General features: G+C 39.0%; 1 protein-coding gene across 4 annotated transcripts; it reads left to right on the top strand.

Moving 5' to 3' along the window:
* The first annotated feature begins 1,573 nt into the window (after positions 1 to 1,573).
* DGKE (diacylglycerol kinase epsilon) lies at positions 1,574 to 27,060 on the top strand. Of its 4 annotated transcripts, none has more exons than XM_029212090.1 (12): positions 1,574 to 2,310; positions 3,103 to 3,329; positions 10,724 to 10,883; positions 12,650 to 12,769; positions 14,852 to 14,995; positions 15,240 to 15,397; positions 15,776 to 15,827; positions 16,919 to 17,032; positions 18,078 to 18,149; positions 20,818 to 20,945; positions 21,161 to 21,272; positions 21,656 to 27,060. In XM_029212090.1, exons 2-12 carry the CDS (start codon positions 3,199 to 3,201, stop codon positions 21,833 to 21,835), a joined length of 1,371 nt encoding a protein of 456 aa, XP_029067923.1. In that variant the 5' UTR covers positions 1,574 to 2,310; positions 3,103 to 3,198; the 3' UTR covers positions 21,836 to 27,060. The 4 variants fall into 4 exon arrangements, 3 of the variants coding, with proteins under 3 accessions (XP_029067923.1, XP_029067921.1, XP_029067920.1); XM_029212088.1 differs by lacking the exon at positions 1,574 to 2,310 and adding an exon at positions 2,410 to 2,588 and having other exon boundaries at positions 2,853 to 3,329; XR_003791978.1 differs by lacking the exon at positions 1,574 to 2,310 and having other exon boundaries at positions 2,410 to 3,329; positions 20,822 to 20,945; positions 21,656 to 21,685.

Here is a 27,060-nt window from a genome sequence, read left to right on the forward strand (position 1 = left end):
AATACCGTATGCTAACACATATATATGGAATTTAAGGGAAAAAATGTCATGAAGAACCTAGGGGTAAGACAGGAATAAAGACACAGACCCACTAGAGAATGGACTTGACAATATGGGGAGGGGGAAGGGTGAGCTGTGACAAAGTGAGAGAGAGGCATGGACATATATACGCTACCAAATGTAAGGTAGATAGCTAGTGGGAAGCAGCCGCATAGCACAGGGAGATCAGCTCGGTGCTTTGTGACCGCCTGGAGGGGTGGGATAGGGAGGGTGGGAGGGAGGGAAATGCAAGAGGGAAGAGATATGGGAACATATGTATAACTGATTCACTTTGTTATAAAGCAGAAACTAACACACCACTGTAAAGCAATTATACTCTAATAAAGATGTAAAAATATATATATATATGCTTCACATGTACCCTTGCTCTAAAAGCTACTGAAGGATGTGCTCCACAAAAACTAGAGAATTCACCAAGAAAGGGGAAATCACAGGACCTAGGAAACAGAAGGTGCAAACAGGAGTGCGGTGAAGGGGATCCCGGATGACCTCTGTGTTCTGACATCGGGGGCAGGCGGTCCAGTTGCTTCTAATATTTTAGAAACAACTTAAATAGCCAACAACGGAGTTAAGGTTACATAAACTGTGAACTGTATTCATAGAATGGAATATTATGCAACCATTAAATATAAATTTATAAAAACATGTAAAGGATATTTTGTCATGTTAAATGAAAAATGAGCTAGATAGAGAATATATCTACCATATGATCAAAATTATGTGTACAAAAAAGTTATCCATTGTTTCCATAGAAAATAATGGAAGAAAATAGGCCAAAATGTTCAAACATAGAGTGTGTTTGAGGTGAGAGATGGATGATTCTTTTTCTTCCTTTATATTTTTCTGTATTTCCCAAATGTTCTATAATGGGAATGGGGAGGGGGAATCGTCACTTTTTAAAAGTATATTCTTTTGTTACCTTTCCAAATCTAAATTAATTTAAGGGCTCTGCCTCAACTAGGATTCATAAAAGACAACGATATTTCCATACACATGAAGGCTATCAGAGGGGAAGGGAAGCTTTAGAGATCTCATCCAACTGTCCCATGTGGCAGATGAGGAACGTGAGGCCCAGAGAGATGAACAGACAAGCACAGGAAGATACAATTAGATGTGTGAGGGCAGGAATCTGATCCCAGGCCTCATAATGCCATCTGACTGCTCTTCCCATTTCACCACATGCCCTCCCTCAATCTTCACAATCCAGGTTATTAAATGTTTCAGCATTGCCACTCCAAGTGTGGCCTGGGAACCATCAACATTAGACCAGTTATTAGAAATGAAGACTCTCAGTCCTCATCCCTGAAAAGGGAAATAAGAATCTGCTTTTTAACAAGACAGTCCAGGGCACAGTTTCTCAGAGAAGTAACAAAATAAGAGAAATTCTCTCTTTGATGGTTTAGATTGAAGCAACTTCGATGACGAAGTTAAAACAAAGTGATCTCAGCCCCAACATTGGGTTTGTGACAACAATCATGTACCTCTGTTTTCCTCATCTGTAAAATGGGGATGATAAATTTAGCATGGCGCATGGTAAGTGCAGAGACTGAAGCTGGGGTGCAGTAAGCCATTACAAACAGGGCTAATAAATCCTTCTTGTTAGGCATGTTTCAACAGTCCTGGCACTCTGGGAGAGCTGGGGCTCTTCGCACAGTGCTTGGCACATAGTAAGCCCTCAGCTTTCTGTTTAATAAGTAACTAGCGGGAGCGCAGGTGACAGCTACCAATTTTTTACTTGGATTGTCCTGTTCTATCGGAACATAACACTCTCAAAACTGCCAGTTTTCTCCCTTACAACTTTCAAAACTGCGCCAGCTCCCACCTCCACCAGTGAGGCTGGAAGTCACAGAAAAGGTTAATTTATACTGTGTAAATCATTCATGCTAGAACTCTCGCTGATTACAGACTCAGAAGACTCAACCATCCATCCTCTCTAACGCCCCCACCTAATTGTTACTCCGCCCACTGTTCTCCCTAAGCCACGCCCACGGGGGGCCGCCCTTCCCATCAAGCTCCTCCTCCTCCCCCTCCCCAAGGCCCTGCCGCCGCAGGCCTCTCGGCCTTCCGGTCGCACATTACACTCAGTCCAGCCGCCGACCTCTAGCCGCAGGCCCCGCCCTCGCCCGCGGCTCCAGGGGACCCGGGCAGCTCCAGTGGCGTCCGCACGCCCCCGCAGGCCTCCTGGTGGCGCGAGGGTGCGAGGAAGGCCCGAAACCTGGCCCGGGGAGCCGCGCCACCGCCCCAGGCTAGGTAGGGCCGGAGGGGCGGGTGGGGCCGGGGCCCTGGCCCCCGAGGCCTCGCGAGAGGGGCGGGGCCGCGCGGTGGGCGGGGGCGGGCCTGAGGGAGGCCGCGCGGGCCCAGGAGCTGCAGTACGCGTATGTTTGCTGGGTGTGGGCTAATGGTTACGGGCGCTAGCAGGCTCCGTGCGGCCCACCCGCGCCGTCGCGCCCAAAAAGTAGGCGCCGCACCGGCCTTGCCGTGGGGGCAGCCTGTACATTGTGATTGCGCCTTTCCCCGTGCCGGACGAGGTGAGGAGGCGGTGGCCGGGCCCAAGGAGGAGGGAGGGGACGGAGCGTGACAGCCCGGGGCGCCGCCCCCTCGGCGCCGCAGGTCCGCGGCGCGGCGACCCGGAGGCACTGGGGTCGGGCCGCGGGGAAGACGGCGCGCGTGCCCCTCCTTGGAGAGAGCGGAGCCACCTGGGCCGACGGCGCTTTTGGGATCCCCTGAAAGGCAGGAAGGAGGGCGGGACGGGGATAGCGAGCCCGAGGTGGACCCGCCCGTGTCTCTCCTAGTTAGAAATAGACCTTGGGGAAGATGGAAGGGGAGAAGCAGCCGGCGCCTTACGAGGGCCTGTTTGCGGACGGGCACCTGGTCCTGTGGACGCTGTGCTCGGTGCTGCTGCCCGTGTTCATCACCTTCTGGTGCAGCCTCCAGCGGTCGCGCCGGCAGCTGCACCGCAGGGACATCTTCCGCAAGAGCAAGCATGGGTGGCGCGACACGGACCTGTTCAGCCATCCCACCTACTGCTGCGTGTGCGCGCAGCACATCCTGCAGGGCGCCTTCTGCGACTGCTGCGGGCTGCGCGTGGACGAGGGCTGCCTCAAGAAGGCCGACAAGCGCTTTCACTGCAAGGAGATCATGCTCAAGAATGACAGCAAGGACCTGGACGCCATGCACCACCACTGGATCCGGGGCAACGTGCCCCTGTGCAGTTACTGTGTGGTTTGCAAGCAGCAATGCGGCAGTCAGCCCAAGCTCTGCGATTACAGGTACGGCCTTCGTGGGCACTGATTGTCCCACAATGCTTGGAGGGAGTCAGGATTTCAAAGAGTGGGCGTAGCAGCCTGCTTTGATCTCCACAAATGGCCTCAACTGCCCACTTAGAGGACACAAGCTAATAAATAGCCCTGGTATTATATACAGTGAGGCAGCTTTGCAATAGTCATTTGCCTCGTTGATTCATCTAGCCTACACTCCTTAGCCAACTTGCCCTTTTGGGTAATAAAACTTGGCTCTTAACTTTCATCCAGAGGTCTCTAAGTGCCACATACTTTATGGCCACTGTATGTTATATTTAAGCTTTTGTTTCTATTGTTTAGCTCCATTTTGCATGAGAAAAAATGAAGTATGAACAAATTAACTTTTCCCTGGAGTCTCAAAACTGATTCATCCTGGGTGTTGTGTTATGAATGTACAATGAAAACAAGTGTCATTCCAGAGGAGCACTTTAAGTATCTTTTCTAATCTATATTCGGTGCTATAGTGAAATACACTCCAAAAGAACACTCCTTTTGCCAGATGGTCTTTCAGGACCTGTAGCATCTTAGACGAGTGACTTTGATTAATCCAAGAATATTTTAATCGCTTTTAAATACACACTGGACAACACATTTGTGTTCTTAAATATTGTCTGAAGATAGGTGAAGATGTCCTTTCCTCATGTTAGAGGTTGGTAATAAAAGGGTATGCTGCTTTGCAGATTATCTGTTCTAACTCATTTTACATTTGAGAGAATTTGATAGTTCAGAGAAATTTACTCAGTGGTAAAGTAGAACTGGCATCCCGGATTTCTAACCCCCAGTACAGGGTTAGGAATACTAACCCCTAGCCTCTTCTCTGCCTTAAGTCTGGACATCTTCATTGTGATGGGTTTTGTTTCTGACAAGTTGAAAAGTCCCTAAACATATTTAAGAACAGAAATAGAAAGCTGGCATGAGATAGCAAGTTACTTTTTTGATTATATTTTGTTTATTTTATTTAAAAATCCTTTTTTTAATTAGCATGAGCATTGTTATATCAACAGTTATTTTTAAATCTTATTTTAAATAATTTTATACTTAAGATTTAGACTTTAAAAGTTACCAAAATATATACTTTAAACAACTACAGAGATTTATAACCATTTTTACTTGATAACTTTCAAATTTAGATGTCTTTTTGGCATCAGTGAGAGCTAGAGCTTTTAAAAAATTTCATAATTGTCTCCCTAGTTAAGCTTCAGTCTTGGAGAATTGGGATTAGTTGGAAAGAAGGCATGAATTGAATATTGTTTTATTTCCTTCCCTTCTTTGTGTCTGTGCAGAATTAGATTAAAACGGCTTCTATAAATATCTTAACTGCATTTCATATACTCCTTAACAAATAATCATGCTCTGATTCTCCAATCAAATGATCTTTGTAGAAATGCATATCTGATTGGGGTTTCTGCTCTGTTTAAAACCCTTCGATTACCCCCATCACTTAAAGTGATGGTCTTTCAGTGTTAACTCCAAGTGCTTAACGTGGTATACAAGGTCCTCGTGCTCCCTGGACCCTGCCTGCCTGTCTAGTCTTATCTACCACCATCTGCATTAAACTTTATGCACCAGCAACATCAGGCTGGTTGTGGTTTCCTTTAAATACCCTTTTCATACGACCCTTTTTTTCCTCAAGGCTTAAGTATCCTCCTCCTGGCTAGCTTCTAGGCATCCTTCAAAGATTTTTTTTTTTTTTTTTTAATTTATTTGGCTGCGCCGTGTCTTAGTTGCAGCATGCGGGAACTTTTAGTTGCGGCATGCAGGATCTAGTTCCCTGACCAGGGGTCGAACCCTGGCCCCCTGCATTGGGAGTGCAGAGTCTTAACCACTGGACCACCAGGGAAGTCCTTCTAGGCATCCTAATGACTCATCTTGTGCCCTTTACTCCAGGAACACTTCCCTAATCTACTCACTCCTGCCCCCAATTTTTCCTTCTTAATGATGACATCATATCCTGTATCTCAGTAGTTCTCAGAGTAAGGTCCCCAGACCAGCAGCATCAGTATCACTTGGAAACTTGTTACAAATGCAAATTCTAACACAGATTTAGATTTAGCGCACAAAATTAAATAAAATATTTGTATTTAATACAAAATAAAATGTTTACAATATTTGAGACATACTTAGACCAAAAATTGTTTGTTGTTTATCTGTAATTCACATTTAACTGAGCATCTTCTATGTTTCCTGGCAGTGTTAGCCCCAGCCCAGACACACTGAATCAGAAACTTGGGCTGGCAACCAACAATCTTTGCCTAACAGGCCCTGCAGATAATTCTAAAGTTTAAGAACCACTGCTATATTTATGTACTTCTTAAACATGAGCCTCTGTCCTTAATTTTGTGTTCCCTCCTTTGAGCACAGTGAACATGGCAGTGATAGGTTTCCTTTTCTGCCTTAGCTTGTTCTTACTGGTTACTGAGCAGTCTGTTCCCAGCATGCTGGAACTCCTCACCTATGGTAAAAATGGTTCCTGTATAATTTAGGAAGTGTTTATTATTCCCAGGAGAAGAGAGCACAGTGTCCTGAAGTAGTATGTATTTTATAATATTCTGATTTATTTTAGCAGATAATTTTATGAGGATTACAGTCTGCTGTGACCTTCTGTAGGAATGAGATATTTTGGAAAAAGGAACAGAATAAATATTTACAACCTTTAAACACAGACCAGACTGTCCCTCTCTGGATTTTATCCAGCCCTGGGGAGGGCTCCTTCTGTGTCTGCGTCACATTCTTGGGAAGTCTAAGATTTCAAGTGAACTGTGAAGACTGTTCAACAAGGTAGCATTTTTGAAGGGCCATATGACAGGTGGTAACTGATTTTAAAGGCTACAGAATAAGTGACAAAGGACTTTTAATTTATACTCACTGTCATTATTTAGTTTTCGCATATTAAGCATATATTTTGTGCCAGGCACTGTGCTGGATCCTATTTTCCCTGTAGGCTTCTTTCTTTTCTGTGTTTTCCTGCCTCTGCCCCAACCACGGCAGGGTATGTCTGCACCTAGTATCATCTTATCACTGCTCCCCACACTTCTTTTGTTTCTTCTAACCTCTATTCTGACTAAAATAGGAAATCAGGTTCTATTTTTAAGTATTCATTACGTTTATTGAGTAAACCTTTGTTCCTTATAGTGTTCTGTCTCTCATTAAGAAAACTTTTTGGTTTATATTGTATTTTTATTTATAAAAACCTTTATAAAACACTTTCTTATTTATTAAAAAACCTTTTATTTATAAGGCCTTTTCTTCATTACACCCCCCTCCACACACACACACACACACACGCACACAGTGATTAATAAAACAGGCTTCTGACTCTTGGAAGGTAATTACATTGGCAGCTTTACTCTAAGCTTTGATCTTAAACTTTATGATTCTGGATTCTAATGTTTATTCATTTCATTAATTATCTGAAACAATGAAAGGATACCAGATTATCTTCTGGAGAGAGGTGAGCATACTTTTTCTATAAAGAGCCAAACTAAGTATTTCAGGCTTTGCAGACCATATGGTCTGTTATAATTACTTCACTCTCCCGTCCATCATAGTACAAAACTAGCAACAGACAGTACATAAATGAATGGCGTAGCTATATTCCAATAAAACTTATTCACAAAATTAGGAGGCAGACGTATTTGTAGTTTGCCAACCCCATTCTAGTGTGAATTTCATAGATGACCATCTCAGCTTCACATATAGTTCTGTTGCCTCTTCCAGCATACTAAAGAAGAGAGCTATTGTGAACAGGTAACTTTAGAGAAGACTTTTTTTTTTTAATAAAACAGTCATATTCCTGCACAAGAATGGCACATAGGGTAGTGTTCTGTGTCTTCATAAGGATAAGTTACATAATTATGTTTACTTGTCAAAACTCAGCAGATGTACATATTTGTACATTTCATCATATATAAATTTTACATTGAAAGAAAAAAACCTATAAACAAATACTGAACTCAAGGTAATGATATGCCTGCTTGCCGAGGTGTTTTAAGAGATATTCTGATGTCTGCGATTTATTTTTAATGCACCAAAAATAAGATAGATTAATGGATAGCTAGAAATGAAACAAAGCAATTACAGTTAATATATTAATGTTGGAATATAGGTGGTGGGCTTACCTGTGTTCCTGTAAAAAAAATTTTTTTCATGCAAAAACACTTTTAAAAGCAAGGAACTAATAAGAACCTACTGTATAGCACAGGGAACTCCACTCAGTACTACTCTGTAATGGCCTATATGGGAAAAGAATCTAAAAAAGAGTGGATATATGTATAACTGATTCACTTTGCTGTACACCTGAAACTAACACAACATTGTAAATCCACTATACTCCAATAAAAATTAAATATATGTGTGTGTGTGTGTGTGTGTGTGTGTGTGTATAAAAGCAAGGAGACTATCATTGTGTTTTGGAAACACTTGCTGAAGTATTGAAAGGTGAAATCTCATAATGTCCATAATTTACTTTCAAATGATTCAGCAAAATATGAGTTTATTTTGAAAGAGAGAAAGAAAATGTGGGAGAAATTGTTACTTAAGAATCAGAGTTAAGGGTTGGTTTAAGGGTATTCATTTTGCTATTCTTTTGACTTCTATGTGGGTTTAAAATTTTTCAAAATAAAAAGTTGGGGAAAGAATAAAGATCATAAGCAATCACTCAAAGACATGACTGCTAAAACTAAAGTATCAAGACATTATTAGTAATGTCTTATTTTCCCATCAGGTTTGAAATCTAGGTCAAATAAAATAGCAATTACAAAATGTATATCGAGAACAGGTCTCAATTTTGATTGTGGTATTTCTCAGGAAAAATATAAAGCTGAATAAGGAGTAAGTATTTTGGCTTTACCTTTACAGAGCAAAGGCTGATAATAGCCATCACCTTGGTTAAGAGTCTTTTCTGAAATTTATGAGAACTTATTAAATGATAAAGGTGTCACAAATCAGTGGGATAGAAAAGATTACTTTATAAATCATGCTAGGACATGTGCTCTTTGAGGAAATAAAAGTTGACTCTTCATATCACACTCTATACCAAAATAAACTCCAGATGGATTGAAGCAGGAGTTCTTAGTTCATAGATGGATAAGGTTCCAGGAAGCCTGACATTTCCGTGAGATTCTCAGTGGAATCTGTAGCCCCAGAAGGTTAAGAAGCACTGAATTAAAGGCATAAATATGAAAACAAGTGTGGGGGGGGAATAGCTATAGGCAAATATCTAATTTGAAAAGGTAAAGGACTTCAGAGCATGAAAGCATTTAAATAAACCACAAAGGGAAATACAGATCTGTCTAGCAAAAAATAAGCTAAAGTACATTAAAAGGTAAATTTAAGAGAAAACTGAAATGATTGCAATAACTATGACAGAAAAGAAGTTGATATCCTATATAAATTAAAAGTACATGCAGTTATTAAAACCTAGTAAAAGATGAATATAGACCATGAATCAATCACAAAAAATTATGATATATCCATGTGATATGATATTCATATTCTTAACAAACCATGTTTTTTAAAAAATACTTAATGGCATAGGACAGAATTCATGATACAATTTCCAAAGAAAAGTACTGTCCAGATATATATATAAAAATACATCATATCCCTAACCTGAAAAATAAATATATAGGGACTGTAAAACTGAGAATAAATACATCAAAAAGTTAAGAGTAACTATCTCTGGATGACTTTTATGTCTTTCTGTATTTTCTAAATTCTAAAGCATAAGCCAATATCATCTAAAATACAGTTTTAAAAATTTATACAAGTAGTTCATGAATACATACTGGTGTTTAGAAACTCAAGCAATACCAAAGAACATAGAGTAAAAAGAGAATGTTCTTCTCATCCCTCGGTCCCATTTTTCTTCCCAGAGGAAACCATTGTGAAATAATTCAGTGGGTTTCCTTTCAGGTTATTTTCAGTAATAATATACTAGTTTAAAGTTAACAGTAGAGCAGTAGGTGGAGGTGGTATACTTTGGCTGCGTTAGCAGTCTGTCGTCGTTTCTCAAGCTTAGGTTGAAAGCAAGTGTTAACAAGGTTATCCTTGCAGATAATTGTAATTTGGGCAGTAAATAGGATTCTTGAGTTAATAGCAGTAATTACTTGATAAAACTGAACATCCAGCTGAAAAAAAACTTTAAAATAGAAGTCCAAGAGAGTTGACCTTGGGGTGAAAGAGTTTTTATCCTCTTTTTATTTTTAATTTATTTACTTACTTATAACCATTGTTTTCTGTTGACCTGTTTTTGTCTGTACAGTCAGATTTGCCTTATCTGTGAGTGGATTAAATACTTAGTAGATTAATAATAGAAACCCAGGACCTTTGCCAGCACTATTCTCTGCTTGTTTCATGCATGCATTCAAATGTAGAGGCAAATTTGAACATAAACATCTGTCTGTACTTCAGATGCAAACATATAGATTAGTTTCATATTAACTGCCAATAAGAAGTTGACTATTTTACTATATTTGCTAAAGTGTTTACAGATGGTTATAAATCAGGAGGTTTTCACACTGGACCCTGAGGAACTCTTTTAAGGACCCAGGCCCATGGGGCATTTAAGCTGAAGGCCTTTAGGCCTCATGAACCTATTCCAGCCAAAGCACAAATCGATAGTACACAAAACCATTGTTCTAGACCAGCTTTGTTTATGTGGATTATATCTACTAATATTTACCACGTTGTAAATTAAAACTGGGAAATTGTTTAAATATTCATTTTAAAAATAACAATAATGGTAACAAAATATTTTTGTGAAAATTTAGTGAGAAGATTGGCATCATTTTACTCTTTTGGTACATTTCTTTGGTGTGGAAGTCAGCTAGCGCCTCCTGTCTACTTCTGCATTCAGTCTGTTGATTTAGCACATATCATATAGCTTCCGGAAAACTCCACCGTATACTTTGGATAGAATGAAGGTGAAATAACATATTATTATTAAAATGATTTTAACCTCAGAGACACCCTGAAAGGATCTTCCCCAGACTGCACTTTAAGAACCACTGTTAGATTAAACTGTCAAGTATGCTCAAAGTTTATTGTTCTAGGGACTTCCCTGGTAGTCCAGTGGTTATGACTCTGCACTTCTACTGCAGGGGGCACGGTTTTGATCCCTGGTCAGGGAACTAAGATCCCACATGCCGCATGGCCCCCCCCCCAAAAAAAAAGGGCATTAAAAAAAAAGTTTATTGCTCTATTTTCACTGTGCAGATACAATTATAAATTTTTTACTTGCCAGATTTTTTCATTGGTGATGAAATTACTATTTCAGTTTTTTTTTTGACAAAAATGATTGGTTTGCAGATGAGTAAGATTGTGGTTTAAAGTTAATTATTGTCTTTGTTTTTTCCTTCCCTCAGGTGCATTTGGTGTCAGAAAACAGTACACGATGAGTGTATGAAAAATAGCTTAAAGAACGAACAGTGTGACTTTGGAGAATTCAAAAACCTCATCATTCCACCAAGTTATTTAACCGCCATTAATCAGATGCGTAAAGACAAAAAAACAGATTATGCAGTGGTAATCAGAGTTTACTTTTCCTTATGTAACTGATTTCCAAAAAGTTATTTAAGTCAGTGTATGAGACACAACTGTGTGTGTGAGAAGAATCATTATGGTAAGCCACAATACCCTACCCACTTGCTAAAGATGTGCCACAAATTTTGGCGCTTGAGTTCTTTCAGGTCTAAAGGGAAATTGGAATATGTTATATTAGTGGATCCTAAATCACTGAGTCCACATCACTTGAGGAGCTTTTTAAAAATACAGACTTCTGAGCCCACCTCCATCACCATGTTTGATTTAGTAGATCTAGGGTAAGTCCCAGGAATCTGTATTTTGTTTTAAGTCCTCAGATGATTCTGATGAACAGTCGGATTTGGGATTCATGATTATTGTCAGTGAAAAGAAAACAGATTTTCCTCACACGTTCTAAAAGAATTTTTTCGTTTGGAACCTCACGTAGGGGCCTGGAGATAAGTTTATGTTGCACGTTAGATGCTCCCACAGATAATGGTGAGCATTAAAGCTGTTGACAATACTTGGCAGTATGTATGTGTATGAAAATTGGTACAAACATCTTTCAGTCTTCATGTAGTTCTGAAGGAAAAACTGTAAAATCTGCATTTATTTCCTGCTTGAATGTCCCAAAGTAGTTAAACGATTTCATTCTAAAACTAAATTGTGTTTTTTCCAAGTTCGGATTTTATATCTTAAATGTCATCTTTGTCAATATTCCTGCAAAAGAAAGAGGGATGTTAAAATTTAAAACATGTTTGATGTTGCTGTGATACTTTTTTTTAAATGGACAACGCTTATGTATCTGAATTCAATCTGAGATCATAGGGGATGAGAATCACTAAGTAAAACCGTGGAACATCTTCATTAATGTTATATCCACAAGGAGAAGGGGAGAGGAAAGAAGTGGTTAGATTAGAGAAACATTAATTTCATTTGACTTTGGGCTTTGTACAGTTCTGGATTCTTGAATCTATTTCTGAATATCCCATTAGAAAAAAAAGCTTGAAAATTAGAATTCATCCAGAAAAGGACAGTCAGGGTTAAGAGAGCAGAGAAGATCAATGTCCATTCTAAGAAGGGTTGAAACGTGTTGCCTGGGAGACAAGACTAATAAACAATATAATGCTTCAGGTGTTTGAACACAACAGTTATATGGAAGAACAAATGAAATTATTCCTTGCCTCAGGAATCAAAAGTAGAACAATGGGGCTTCCCTGGTGGCGCAGTGGTTGAGAGTCCCCCTGCTGATGCGGGGGACACGGGTTCGTGCCCAGGTCCAGGAGGATCCCACATGCCGCGGAGCAGCTGGGCCCGTGAGCCATGGCCGCTGAGCCTGCGCGTCCGGAGCCTGTGCTCCGCAACGGGAGAGGCCCACGTACTGCAAAAAAAAAAAAAAAAAAGTAGAACAATTAAAGTTATTGAAAGACAGATTTTTAACTCAATTTAAGTCAGAACTTTCTAATAATTTGATTTAGTAGTGGAATGGGCTGCCTTGTTAGTGAATTCCTTCTTACATGAGTATCCAAGTATATACTGGATGACTTATCTAGAATAATGTAGAAGAGAATTATATATTAAGCAGAAATTAGTTCATTTCTAAGGAACTTTTCCATTCTTAGAATTCTTTGATTTTTATATTGTATCGATTGGGATAGTTGTTTTTCTCTCAGCAAATTTACAGCACTGTTGTTATTAAGAAATGAAAAAACTTATTGCTCACTGTCTTTGAGATATTAAGGTCTTTTCACTCACATTAATTTTTTTAGCTAGCATCTAAGCTTGGAAAGCAGTGGACTCCATTAATAATCCTGGCCAACTCTCGTAGTGGAACTAATATGGGAGAAGGACTGCTGGGAGAATTCAGGATCCTCCTAAGTCCCGTACAGGTAACCAAAGAGAAAACCTTCCTTTCTGTATTAATCTTTTCATTTTTAGTTTCACATTTTCCCTAAATTGTAATGGTTGTTAATGCTTGAAGCCAGTAATAATCTGATTGTAGGGAAGAATAATAATTATGAAAGTATTGAGCCATTCACATATGTGGGGGAAAGAGGGGTTCTCATGGTGGGGATGTAAAATGCTGCAGCAACTTTAGAAAACACTTGGACAATTTCTTAAAAAGTCAAACAGGGACTTCCCTGGTGGTCCAGTGGCTAAGGCTCTGTGCTCCCAGTGTAGGGGGCCCAGGTTCGATCCCTGGTCAGGGAACTAGATCCCACATGCCACAGCTGAAAGATCCCACACACCGCAACTAAAGATCCAACAATGCCGCAATGAAGATCCTGCCTGTGGCAACGAAGATCCCACGTGCCACAGCTAAGACCCAGCGCAGCCAAATAAATAAATAGATATTTTTTTAAAACAAGAAAGTCAAACATAAATTTACCGTACCCCCTAGAACTTCTAGGAATCTACCCAAGGGAAACAAAAACATATATCCCACAAACACTTTTATGCAAATGTTCATAGCACCATAATTCATAATAGCCAAAAAGTGAAAATACCCCACTGTCCATCAGTCGGTGGCTGGATAAAACAAAATGTGATATACCCATATGAATGGAATATTCAGTGATAAAAAGGAACTACTGATACATACATACATACTACAATAAATGACCCTCAAAAACATGCTGAGTGAAAGAAGCCCAATGCAGGGGACCCATATTGTATGATTCCATTTATATGACATGTTCAGAAAGGGTAAATCTATAGAAACAGAGAGTAAAACAGTGATTGCTGGAAATTGGGAGTAATTGCACACCAACATTTTTAAATGTAAGAATAAAAGACTCAGACCATTAAGATTGAGCTGACATGCTAGCGGCTTCTATTTTGAAAAACTAAACAACTCATTGTGCAACAATCATAAATGCAGTAACTTTTCTTTCTAATTTGTAATTTTCCCTTTCAACATTACACAACTTAAGGAAATACAAAAATAATTTTAAAAGGAAAGAGAAAGGGGAGTTCCCTGGCTGTCCATTGGTTAGGACTCGGCACTTTCACTGCCGTGGCTTGGGGTTCAATCCCTGTTCAGGGAACTAAGATCCTGCAAGTCACGTGGCGCAGCCAAAATAAATAAATGAATAAAATTTTAAAAGGAAAGAAAATCACCTGCATTATCTCCACACAAATACATCAGTTGTTTTCAGTTGTCCATGTTCTTTCCATGAATTGTCTGTGCATTCACATATTAGCATTTTGTAACAATAATCTAGGTAGAAGTTTACATTCTGTTTTCTTTACCTAAAAGTATATTTTTCCGTGTTGCAACATAGTCCTCATAATTATGTATGAAATGACTAAGAAATAATCAAATGGATATACCTATATCCAGTCTCCTGCCGTTGGAGGTCAAGTTTCTCTCTAAGGTTGTGCCATTATAAATAATGCCAGACTAAATATCTTTACACACAGGGCATTTTCACCTTTTGAAATATTTTCCTAGATCATTTACAGAATTATAGGTATCAAGGATCCTTTCACCTTTATGTCATTTTATGCATATTTCAGAATTGTTTTCCAGAAATTGGTACTAACTTGCACTAGTAATGGAGTTTTTGAATCCAGTATAAAATATGAAGCACTAGTTAAAGGTGAACTTAGCACAGCCTGGTTTTATGTGAACAGCAAAGAGGCAAGATTGTATAGTGGATAAACTACAGGATTGAATTTGTATGTCAGCACCTAATTATCAGAGGAAGCGTAGGCAAGTTATTTAACCTTCCTGTGCCTCCATTTCCTGGACAGTAGAATGAGGTTTACTCGTGCTTTGTAGGGTCAGCATTGGGATGATCCACAGTGAATATAGTCTGGCATAGTGCCTGGCATATTGTTAAAGATAAACGCATCGTAGCCAGTATTGTTATTTATGCATATCTATGTACTCATCTAGAAGGAAATTATCCTCACAGATGGATGACAGTGTTGGATAAAATAATTTTTTCCTTTTCTTTCACGTCTAGGTTTTTGATGTTACTAAAACTCCCCCTGTCAAAGCACTGCAACTTTGTACTCTTCTTCCCTGTTACTCAGCTCGAGTCCTTGTTTGTGGAGGGGATGGGACTGTGGGCTGGGTCCTGGATGCAGTTGATGAAATGAAGATTAAGGTATCCATCTTTAAGACCTGCTTGCCTTTCGCAGAAGCACTTCTAAGATAACTATACAGTATTTGTGCTTATATTTTTTATTATGCAGATGAATATTAGAAGACATTGCCAATTTTAAATATTGTGATTGAGCAGTTACTATTATATTTGTATCTTTATTGCTTTGGCTTTAAATTTTACCAAATACTATTACCCTACAAATAGTCTGAAGAGAAAAATCAAAAATATATCTTCTATATTGTAGGGACAAGAGAAATACATTCCACAAGTTGCAGTCTTGCCTCTGGGAACAGGCAACGATCTATCTAATACCTTGGGTTGGGGTACAGGCTATGCGGGAGAAATCCCAGTTGCACAAGTCTTAAGAAACGTGATGGAAGCAGATGGAGTTAAACTAGATAGGTAAGTTATACTTCCCCCCCAAAAGTAGATTTCTTGAGCTTTGGGAATATTGTTTGGATTATAAATGAAAACTTGTATAGTTATAAAGTTAAATGTAATTTAAATGTAAAAAACTATGTTAGTTGTACTTATACATGGATACTGGTGTTTTATTTTGTTGCTGTATATTTTGTTGTTATGTAAGGACTGAAGTCATAAATTAGGCTGAGTACTCATTTCAAAACTTACATACTCACTTAAATGTGCTTATTTCTCCAAATGCTATTTTAATAGAACAACCTCGTCTACCAGGTGTCCAGAGTTGATTGGTAATAATTATAGTTAATTGGCAGTTAATTTGGTAATAATTACTGATTCTTTTTTTAACTTCTGTTTTAGATGGAAAGTTCAAGTAACAAATAAAGGATACTACAACTTAAGAAAACTCAAGGTACGTTTTTAGGGCTGCAGTTTCGAGTGGTCTCAACAAGCATGATGGAGTGCTTCCATTGTGGTGCTGTGGTGGGACACAGCGACAGTTCCTTATCTCTAGGGAGCTGGTTATGAAATAGGCTGGGGGTGTGCCTGGTTCCGCCCTGGTAGATCAGGCTGGAAATATTTCAGGGGAAGTGACCTGGGAGTTGGTCCTTAAAATTTAAATACAATTTAGATCAACAGAGAAAGGAACAAAAGGCTTCCCAGGTAGAGGAAATAGAGACGAGAGGGTGCACATCGTGGTTAGTAAATAGCAAATAATACAGAGATAGCAGATCTGTATTTTTAAAAAGATACTCTGGAGATAGTGTGAAAATAGCTTAGAAACCTGCACTATGACCCAAAAAAAGGGAATCTTAGGATGAGGACAATTCCGAGACGTTTTAGAGGTGGAATTGATCAAGACTTGGCAGCTGATTGCTATTAGGGGAAGCGAGAAAAAACATTACTGCCAGATGTCTAGTTTTTATGACGGGATGTATAGAAGTGACATTAACCAAGATAAGAAAAATAGAGTTTCAGGTTTGAATGGGAAGAAAATGCGTTAAGATTTTGGGCATGTCACCCTTGAGTCTGTGGCCCACTGAACAAGAAGTCAGAAATGCAAGCTTATTGCTCAGGAAGAAGATTAAGTGCAGCTAGGTTGAGGGGATCCAGGCTGGATTGGGAAGTAAGATAAGTTAAGCGGGGACCAATAGCCTGATTGAGACTGAAAAAGCTGAGAGCCTGAGAGTTGCAATGGAAGTAAAAAGCAAATGTAATGGGAACACAGGAGTGGAAAGCCTGGGTGCAAAGTAGAGCCATTTAGATGTAGCATATTAACCAGAAATGGAAAGTGAAATTTATATCTTATAGGATCAGCCTTTGAACTGAAGCTTTATCTCTGGAAACTTCACTGGATAGCATAAAATAACTCTACGCAAAAAGTGAATGCAGAAAGTACTTAATTTTCATAAAGAACACAAAGACTAAGATTTACATATTTATTATATAACACAGGCTTGGATGGAAGCATAATCTGTTGCTTATTTTTATCCTTTTCCACAGGAATTCACAATGAACAACTATTTTTCTGTTGGACCTGATGCTCTTATGGCCCTCAATTTTCACGCTCATCGTGAGAAGGCACCATCTCTGTTTTCTAGCAGAATTCTTAATAAGGTGTGTTGGATAAAATAACCTTTCCTGCTTATCACCTAAGGTACAGTAAAAATCAATAGTTCAATTATATCTAGCGCTCTTTCAACTAGATTGAGATAGAACTAACTTACGGAAACATTTACCTGTTCTGTTTTATGTGAGACTGTCAAATTAGATCCTTAAATGTATTAAAGTATTTCATAACCATGACAAAATTTTTTTAACTCAAGAGTTGGGATGTTTTACAGCATATTTCGCTTAGATGGCAACTAAATGGAATATATGAGAGCTTATCTTACTTAAATGGCAAGTAGAATTGGAAATAAATTTAGGCAGGATAAATTTTTGGTGAAGTCATTCATGGAAAACTAGATTCCATTGGCCTGAAAAGACTCTAAAAGGCAGATGAGGTAAGAAAAGGAGCAGTTTGTTTACTGCACTTTTAACTGAGATCATCTCTGGTTTCTAGTACAATTGATTCCTTTGGTGGAAGTTTTGTCTTGGAATCTTTTTAATGACTTTTGGTGATTGAGCAATAGGATGCAAAAAATAGATACGAAACAGTTTTGTTCCTGGTTCTGTTTTACAGATATTTCAAATTTACAAATAGCTCTCTTTTATTAATATAATTACTAAGGCAATAAGAATTGCTGTTTATACAGTTGCTAATTAACATCTCAGTGCTTCCATCAACCTTTCTGTATTCAAAAGTGATTATAAAATGTTTGCTAGACTTACCTGTGTTACTTTCATTAAGTAATCTGAAGTACTAGGAAAAGGTGGAATTTTCTAATTTTAACACAGTATTTCTTTATAAGGTGTACCTTTTTGGATAAACTGGGAGAATACAGCATTTAAGCACAAACCACCCCATCCTACATTCCCCTGAAAAAATGGGCTAATTAAACTCAGAAGTAATGGTGCCCCTTCTTCCATCTGTATCTAGTCCATTCTCTAGATACATGACTCAACCATCACATCAGGGAGCTTTGGTTCAGTGTCTTTTTCTTGCTTACAGGGCTTGTTAGATTGCTTTAATATCATATTTTCTGTCCATTTCTCATAGGCTGTTTACTTATTTTATGGAACCAAAGATTGTTTAGTGCAAGAATGTAAAGATTTGAATAAAAAAGTTGAGGTAAGCCTTTTTTTTTTTTTTTTACATCTTTATTGGAGTATAAGTGCTTTACAATGGTGTGTTAGTTTCAGCTTTATAACAAAGTAAAATCAGGTATATATATACATACGTTCCCATATCTCTTCCCTCTTGCGTCTCCCTCCCTCCTACCCTCCCTATCCCACCCATCCAGGTGGTCACAAAGCACCGAGCTGATCTCCCTGTGCTATGAGGCTGCTTCCCACTAGCTACCTACCTTACGTTTGGTAGTGTATATATGTAAGCTTTTAAACTTTTAGGTGGTTTCTGGATTATGAACTTTTTTTTAACGAAAATGCTGAACTTTCTATTAACATATTTTGCTAACACATAGGGAGTATTTATTGTGTACCAGACACTTTACTAAGTGCTTTATACACATTTTCCCACTGAATTCTCACTACAACCTATAAGGCAGGTACTATTATATTCCCATCTCGCAGAAAACTATTTGAAATTAAATAACTTGCCCACATTCACAAAGTGCCCAAGGATATAGGTAACCAGGATTTGAACGCGGGATTATGTAACTCCAGTCTGTTACGTAGACAGACTCTGAACAGCGTCCATGTGAGTTCTCTGACACAGTGCCTAACTCATCATGTACTCAGAGGAAGTTTAAGCCCAAAGTTTAACTCCTATTATGGTTGTGATGTGTCTCTCTTACATACTAAAGCAAAATAGAAATGTATGAGCAATAAAGATAGGATATTCATGATTGCTTATTGCTACAGCACCCCTGACATCACGATATGGCAAAGTTTTATATGTATTCCTTGCATGCTTCAGAAAAGAATCTGTAATGGTTAATAGCAATGGCAAAGACATTAATACAGAGAAACCTAGAACTACTAAAATAAGTAAAAAGGGGGACTTCCTCCACAGTCCAGTGGTTAAGACTCCACACTTCCACTGCAGCGGGCGTTCCCCTGGTTGGGGAACCAAGATCTCACATACCATAGCTCAGCCAAAAAAAAAAAAAAAGTAAGAAGGGAAGAGCCAAACAATAAACAACTTAGGGAAAGAGTGAAAAAAGAGCCAAGAGGGAGGAGCCTGACTGTATACTCACCAAGGAAGCTGCTGCGGTGAGGTAGACGCTGAGCTCACGGCACAGGAGGGATGGCGAGGGTTGCCATAAACAATGTTGCCTTCTGCTTTGTCATATTTCCTTTTTCCTGGGCTTTGATAGCAGGGGTAGAGTGAAGCATACAAGGTAGCACTTTTTTTTTTTTTTTGGTCTAATAGTTTATTTATACAAAAATTATTTGTGAAACCACCTACAAAATGCCAGGCACTGTTCTAGGTACTAGCTGTACAGTGATAAATCCCTCGGTCTCACTAAGTTTACAGTCTGGAGAGAAGAAAGACATTTAAATCATATTGCAATATGGCATGAGAAGTGATCTGATAAGGAAAATATGCGGTCTTAGAGGAATAGATAAGAGCAGTACATAACCCAGGGACTGGAAACTGTCTAGGGAAAGTGACTGACAAGGAAGTCTTTCTGGAAGAAGTGACAAGCTGCCATCTGCAAATTAAATAAAACTTAGCTAAGTGAAGAGAGGTGAAAATTATTCTAGGCTTAGAACAGCATGTGTGGAGGCCCAGAGACAAGAGAGAACGTGACATATTTGAGTGTGTTCAAGCTGGACCATAGCTTGCGGGAGAGAAAGGGATAAGAGAGCTGAGGCTGGAGAGATGGACAGAGGCCAGGATCACAGAGGAACTTGTGACTTGTTAAGGAACTTGGATTTCATCATGAGCACTGAGTCAAGCCATTGAAGGGATGTAATAAGGGGATAAGTGTCAATATAACCAATCTTTGAGAGATGAATAAGAGGACAGTAAAGCTAGAGAAACGATGGGCTGCTGGACTAGGGTACTGTCGGGAATGATGGAGAAGGATGGATACTTAGAAGAAGCAGCATCAGTTGTTTTTAGTGATTAATTGGTATGGAGGGTAAAGGCACAGAAGTCAAAGCTAATTCCCAGGTGTCTGGTTAGGCTGCAGCATTGGGGGCGGGGGAGTGCTACTCTTTCTTGGGAAAGTAGATGAGGTGCCACAGTCAGTTGGCAGTGTTTTGTGGGCAGTTAGATTTATAGATCTAGCCCAGTTCACTTTCCTGGACAAGCAAAATAGAGCCATCAGCACAGAGATGGCAATTAGCAAGATGGAAGTGGCTCAGATTTCAATCCAGAGTATGTAGAGAAGAGAAAGGAGCCCAGTACATAGCTAGGTGGAATGCCTTCAACGTGAGGTTGGGAGTAGTGACTGAGGAGGAACGTCCAGAGAAGTAGTCTGGTTCCCAGAAAGCAAAGGAGGAGAATAATTCAGGAAAAGAGGAAGGGGTCAACAGTGTGAGGTGCTATTAAAACAGCAAGTTAGATACAACCTGAAAATATAAGGGGATTCAACAAAAAAGGATTTCTTTGATGACCTTGGTTTTAGAAAATTTCATTTGTTATAATTCATTTATTACAGTAAACATTGAACAGGTGAGAAAGGCCAGGTTACCTGGAGTGAGGAGTAGGAAGCAGTCTTCCTACCAGCTGTCACATCTTATGTGTATGAAAATGGATGGGAATTCTAAGTGACTATGTCTGGCAGTAGCATACCCTGAAGTAACTTACTCCTTGTATTTCTTTAAAGCTAGAGCTGGACGGTGAGCGAGTAGAACTGCCGAATTTGGAAGGTATTATCGTTCTGAACATTGGCTACTGGGGCGGTGGCTGCAGACTGTGGGAAGGGATGGGAGATGAGACTTACCCTCTAGCCAGGTATGTACATTTGCAAGTGGTTTTTTATGTCACTGGTTTCTGTTGTTCTTTGTAGACTTTTAACATATTTCCCACAGATTTTCTTTATTGTATATCTTGTTAATATCAATACTTAATAAGTTGTTGGTCCACCTATGTTAAAAAGTAATTGTCCTATTGGGGCTGATTTTATTTTATTGCATCACATAATCCATATTTCCTTTGTCCAATTTTAGGCATGATGATGGTTTACTGGAAGTTGTTGGAGTATATGGGTCTTTCCACTGTGCTCAGATTCAAGTGAAACTGGCAAATCCTTTTCGAATAGGACAAGCACATACAGTGCGGGTAGGTGAAATATTGCTACAATGGACTAATTTGTCCATTTCTAAGCCATTGATGTGTAGAAGTAAATATACATGCTATACCTTGCCTTAAACCAGTATGCGGTTTACAGCCCATGCTGTTGGTCACCCTCCACCAGGGGTGAGTAGAATGGGGAGAGACAGGAAATATGACCCTCAATCCAGCTGAAGAAATGAAGTGTTCAGTGAAAAAGAATCCCTTAAACAATTGAGGAATAAAGATATATTCAGATTAATTTTCTAAGAATGAAATGCTAATAAATGTCCCTGAGAAAGAGGGTTAAGGGACTTGGGATGTTATTAAGGAAGATTTTTCTGAGCTTTTTGGGGGCTGACTGTTTTCTCGTTATTTGTCCCTAATTCTAGCTGATCTTGAAGTGCTCGATGATGCCGATGCAGGTAGATGGGGAGCCATGGGCCCAGGGGCCCTGCACTGTCACCATAACCCACAAGACACACGCGCTGATGTTATATTTCTCTGGAGAACAAACAGATGACGACATCTCTAGTACTTCAGATCCAGAGGACACAAAGGAAACTGAGTAGGTGGAGGAGGAAAAGAGAACTTAGTGTAGAATCCTCACAGACGAGTAGATACACATTCATCCAAAATAGAACTCTGTCAGCTGGTTTAGTCTTCATTTCATCAGTAGTGTAATGGGTATACATTTATGTAAATAGCATTCCAAAAACAGCCAGAGTTCTGGTTGCTTCCAAATGCCCGGTCTTTTTTCAGCAAACTCTTTGATCATGTAGCACTAACTAAAAGTCCCAGGACATTCCCTGAAGGCCCTGTGTTTGAGAGTTGGCTCACTGAAGTGTGCACTCGTTCCCTATTCTTGAGCCACACAGTTGATGGACACATACACGCAACAAGATGTGGGTAGGAAAATCATTTCCATCTTAATTTTTACTGTGGTGACACCATAACGTTTTAAAAATTACTTGCATTTTTGAAAGGAGATAGTTGGTGTCAAACTGGCATGGTTCATGCTGGACATCCTCCCTGCAGCATGCCTCTTAAGATTTCCTACAGCCCAGCACCAGGTGGATCCATAAAGATCTGTTTCCAGGAAACCCCAAAAGGAGACATGTAAAAGAAAGACAACACTCAGATTTTTTATTTTAAATTTTATTTTAGGAACATTTTCAGACCCCTTAATGTTGTTTGGTTAACTCTGTTAATGACCAAGTTGAGCTGAAATTCAGCATCTTGTTTTATCCCAGTGTAGGCAAAAGAGAACCACCTAGGTGAATTGCAAAATTAACAATCAGAGCACTTTGGATTGGAAGTTACAGGTTTTGGAACTTCCCTTGTGGTCCAGTGGTTAAGACTCCACGCTTCCGTTGCAGGGGGAGTGGCCAAAAAAAGAAAAGAAAAAGAAAGTTACGGGTTTAAAGCTGGATGGTTCACCGACTTCTCTTTTGATTAAAAGACAGTGTCAACAATTCAAAAAAATGTACTAAAGAAAATTTACCAGTCAGATTAACTGCCCAAAAATGTTCAGTGTTAATTGATAAGTTTTAAAAATTTAGTGGTCTGGTAGTATTTTTAAATATAGTAGTCTTTTATATCCAAAGTACTTAACAGATTTTCCCCTTGGGGAAGTGGATATGGAATCCTCTGCTAAAATGTTTATATCATATTTATTTTAAAATGAGAGATATATATTTTTTTACTTATTTATTTTCTTCATTGTCGTATACCTGTGTTTAGTGTTTACAATATATTGCTTTATTTAATAAGTTACATTGATCACATAAATTCTGCTACTCACAATCAGAAGTGTAGCCTAAGTAATAGTTGAAACCCATAATTTAATTCTCGTGACAGATATATTATGTAGATATTCTCATTCTTCAGAAATATGCCGAGGGTGCCCCTCTGCTGCTCCCCAACCTACTCCCTCAGGTCCTGCCGTGGGGCCGCCCCGCGGGGCCTCCAGCCTGGTGTTTTAGGACAAATGGCCCATTTGTGGGCTTGGTGGTCTTTTATGACATTAATCTCTGAAGGATTGGAATGTATCCCCCCAACACCGTTAGCTCCCCTTAAGGGGCTATTATGAATCTGTCATCGATTATGAATTGCCAGAAGCTTAAATTTCAGTCACCTTCAGGCCCAGGCCATGTTTTGAAGGAACAACTAAGTAGTATATACAGTAGTCAATACATTACATTAGAATGCTTTTATTTTGCTTAAATTAACCTCTTCCAGGTCTCAGTGGGAGCAGCTAAATTCTAGTATTCTTAAGATTTTGTGAGCAGAGCTGTTTTCACCTTATTCATATGCCATTCATGGTAGGTTACCTATTGCGGTGGTGGGAGAGTTTGTAGATTTTCTTTCAAGGGGCTGATCATGTTTTGAGTATAATGAGCTTCATTGTTTAATTCATGGTCAAAATTGTTACAGATATAACATTTTACAAATACACTGTTAAATTCACTTTGCTTTAGGCTATATTTTATCTATAATTCATAGTGCTAATTATAGAATCAAAGTAAATATTTAATATGGGATATCAGAATTAAAATAATCAAAATAACTTATCATTTTTTTTAATTTTTAAAACTGTAACTATAATGTTACATTTGATTTAGAACAGATTTATATACAACACCCTCATTTATTTAAAAACAAATTGTTTTTTCAGTTTTCATAATCCAGTGAAGGTTTTCCCTGCTTTGACCCTTCACAAAGTTCACCTATTGCTGTATTCACTCATTCAGACTTAATTTTTATTTAGGAAAGCTATTTCAGAATGCCATGTCATAAAACATACTTCTTAGTTTTTAAAAATTCGCTAACTTTTTGGGCACGTTTACTCAGCATTTCAAATAAATGTGTAGGCATGTGCCTTGTTTTAAATAAGTACAATTTATAAGACTCATGTTTGCAAGTTATATTTTAGAGTAGCAATTGTTGACATTACCAGGGATTCCACACTTTACAAAACATCATTTGCCACAGGATTTTTCTGTTCCATTTTAAACTGTCTTGATTAAAAAAAAAAAAGAAGAAAAAAGTAACTTCTAAATTCTCAGGAAGAAGTGTAGTAAAGCATGTCTTCATGTCTGTTTTCAGATTTCTCTCATCTTTTACTGTTCTAATGCATTCCTAACTCCTCACAAACTTAGTAACTTAAATACTGAATACCTGGCAGCTCTTAGGGATCCCATAAGTAGATGGAGATAATTGTCAGTGCTTTGTTATATTTAATAGAAATCAAACTGACTTGTGTTTTAAAATAGAAGTTGTCTAATGGTAAGATTACATGATCTTAAATGTGTTTTAGGTTTTCTGCAACAATTAGCCATGACCCCTTGATGTAGCTAATGTTTATAAAATTTTATAGTCAAAATTATTATTTTTTTAGTGTGTGTCAAAAAACATGTAGTATATGTTTGCCTACTTAGAGTTGGAAAATATACCGTGACTCAGAAATTGTAAACAGTTCTTTTGTGCTGTAAGAATGAATACTAGCAGTATGTCAAAAGAAAAATAGTGTGCATTTGTAATACCAAGTAAAGTTGTATTTAATGTATATTATGGAATTTTAAATTTGCGCTGACTTAGGAAACTTTAAAGGTGGTGTTAATTTACAGATTCCTGTGGATCTGAATACGTAATTTGTAAGCTTTTTTCCCCTCAAAATGATAACACTGAAACAAGAGCCAGCACTTTATATTCACACTTTTAAAATATTCTACCTAATTTGGGACAATGGAACATAGGTAGATTTACTTTAAACATCTAGAAATGTAAAAAGAAAAAATAGTGTTGCTACTCTATCCCGATCTGAATGAAGGCGTGTTCTCAGCAACAAGACTGAAGAGGTGGTTTTGGTTTTGCTTTCTAGAAGTATGCCCCTGCCTTTCTCAAATTTTCCCTTGAAGGCTTATCTCCTGTTTCTCCAAGTATACCCTGCAGTCTGTCCGCAGCATCAGAATCACCTCAGGAACTGGTTGACAGTGTGGCTGCCTAAGCCCAGCAACCAGCCCTTGACTTGAGGAATTGGGGTCTCTGGAGGTGGGACCTTGGCATCTCTGGTTTCATTAACAGGCACCACACATGCTTCTGATGCGCACTGAAATTTTAAAGTTACTCGTCTGTACCTCCTGTGTTCACCCAGGGCTTTTGCCGGCTAGATACTATGCAGAAATTTTGAATTAATTGGATGTTCTTAAATGTGTTTTTCCTTCACTCCACTAACTGCTTTCTTCCCCCCAAATCTATCTTCTAAAGGAACTGTATGAAAAATTGGTTCGTATCCTATCCAAATTGATAAACTCTGTTACATAAAAATTGGTAGCCTCAGGTTTTTCTGTGGAACTATAGGTTCTGGGCTATGATCCATGGAGTCTTGGAGGACAAGCAGTGCTTCAAGGGCCGGTGGAGTGGAGCCCACCGGGGCTTCTGCTTTCTCCCCACGCCGGGGTGCTGCTTCAGATCAGATTTCAGTACATAAAACACTTCCTTTTTTTAAAAAAATAGTTTCCACTATTTTCTTTCAAAGAGTTTGGAAGCCACTATAATGACTCTGTCACCTGGTTAATTTTCTACTGATTTTTACATATTCAGAAACCTCTTGTTTTTTTGTAAAAAGAATATTTTGGATGTCTCAGTTGCTGCCTGGAATATGGCCACTTGGAATATGGCTATTTCACAAATTTTGAAGGCATTTTGTTGAATAGTAAAGCACTGGCTTAGCCTCTGTTCCTTGTACTTCTAATTTTAGTAAAGTATAGAAATGGTCTGTGTATTTAATTTTAGTTATGTAAGTACACACACACACACACACACACACACACACACACACACACACACACACATTTACCCCCATGGCCCTGACTGTGCAGTCAGTGCATGAGGCTCACAGGTCTCAAAAAGGTGCATTCTAAGGTTCTGGAGAAAGAATCAAAAACTGTCACCCTCTAATACAGAAGTTCACAAAACTTAAATGATTGAGGTTAGTCACCTACAGAAATGTCTGCAGAAACTAAGTCACCTAGAAGCTATAAATTTAAGTGTACTGCTGATAGTAGACCTAGGACACTTCAGTCTCTGCAAAGATGTCCTGAGCTACCTCACCGATAAAGGGAAGTGTCAAAGCAGAATGCGCCTTACAAGATAAACTATAGGAAATCACCATCACGTGGTACTTTTTGATGACTGACTCGGAATGTGGAAAAGAGAGCTGGAAAGTTAGATTGCTTTCCTTGTTCCTCTAACGTTGTCCAGGCAAAGGGACAACCTGATTGGATGAGAAGATTGGGCTATCTGAGCAAATTCCTAGAGTAAGGAAGGGTGCTTTGTGTACTTGGGTGACAGTGGCTCATAAGAACTTTTGTTCTCATTACTCCAGTTCTGGGCTCTGCCAGCAGTCTTCTTCTCAAATTTGATCAGCTTGAATGAGCCCAGCACATAAATCGGCGCTCTGGTTTTAGTTCTGTTTTGTGCAAGTTTAGAGCAGCCAGATCCTTGGCCCTGATCACCTGCAGGCGGACTGACTGGATCGGCTCTGTGAACCCACAGTGTCAAGGACGCTTGTGACGGGTCCGCTCGAGCAGCCAGCTGGCCTCATGTACTTTCTCCCCGCTTGGCCTCAGTACTATGTCCCTATCACTAATTACCCTGTGTTAACTGCTTTTGTTGTGTTAGGTCTGTATTGTGGTCAATGCCTACAGACAGAGAAATGTGAATTAAAGCATTTGATACGTTGATGATGTTTGCTCGTTTTTTAATAAAATTAAAGTGCAGCACTTGAAAAGCA

Source organism: Monodon monoceros, unplaced genomic scaffold (assembly GCF_005190385.1).
Source record: "Monodon monoceros isolate NGI ecotype Baffin Bay Population unplaced genomic scaffold, NGI_Narwhal_1 Super_Scaffold_9, whole genome shotgun sequence".
Classification (NCBI taxonomy): domain Eukaryota; kingdom Metazoa; phylum Chordata; class Mammalia; order Artiodactyla; family Monodontidae; genus Monodon; species Monodon monoceros.

Excerpts from the sequence above, each read along its gene's own strand:
- DGKE (XM_029212087.1), top strand. The coding sequence starts at position 2,875 with ATGGAAGGGGAGAAGCAGCCGGCGCCTTACGAGGGCCTGTTTGCGGAC. Across the intron at positions 15,828-16,918 it reads ACAACTTAAGAAAACTCAAG|GAATTCACAATGAACAACTA; the intron begins GTACGTTTTTAG and ends CCTTTTCCACAG. Across the intron at positions 21,273-21,655 it reads GACAAGCACATACAGTGCGG|CTGATCTTGAAGTGCTCGAT; the intron begins GTAGGTGAAATA and ends CCCTAATTCTAG.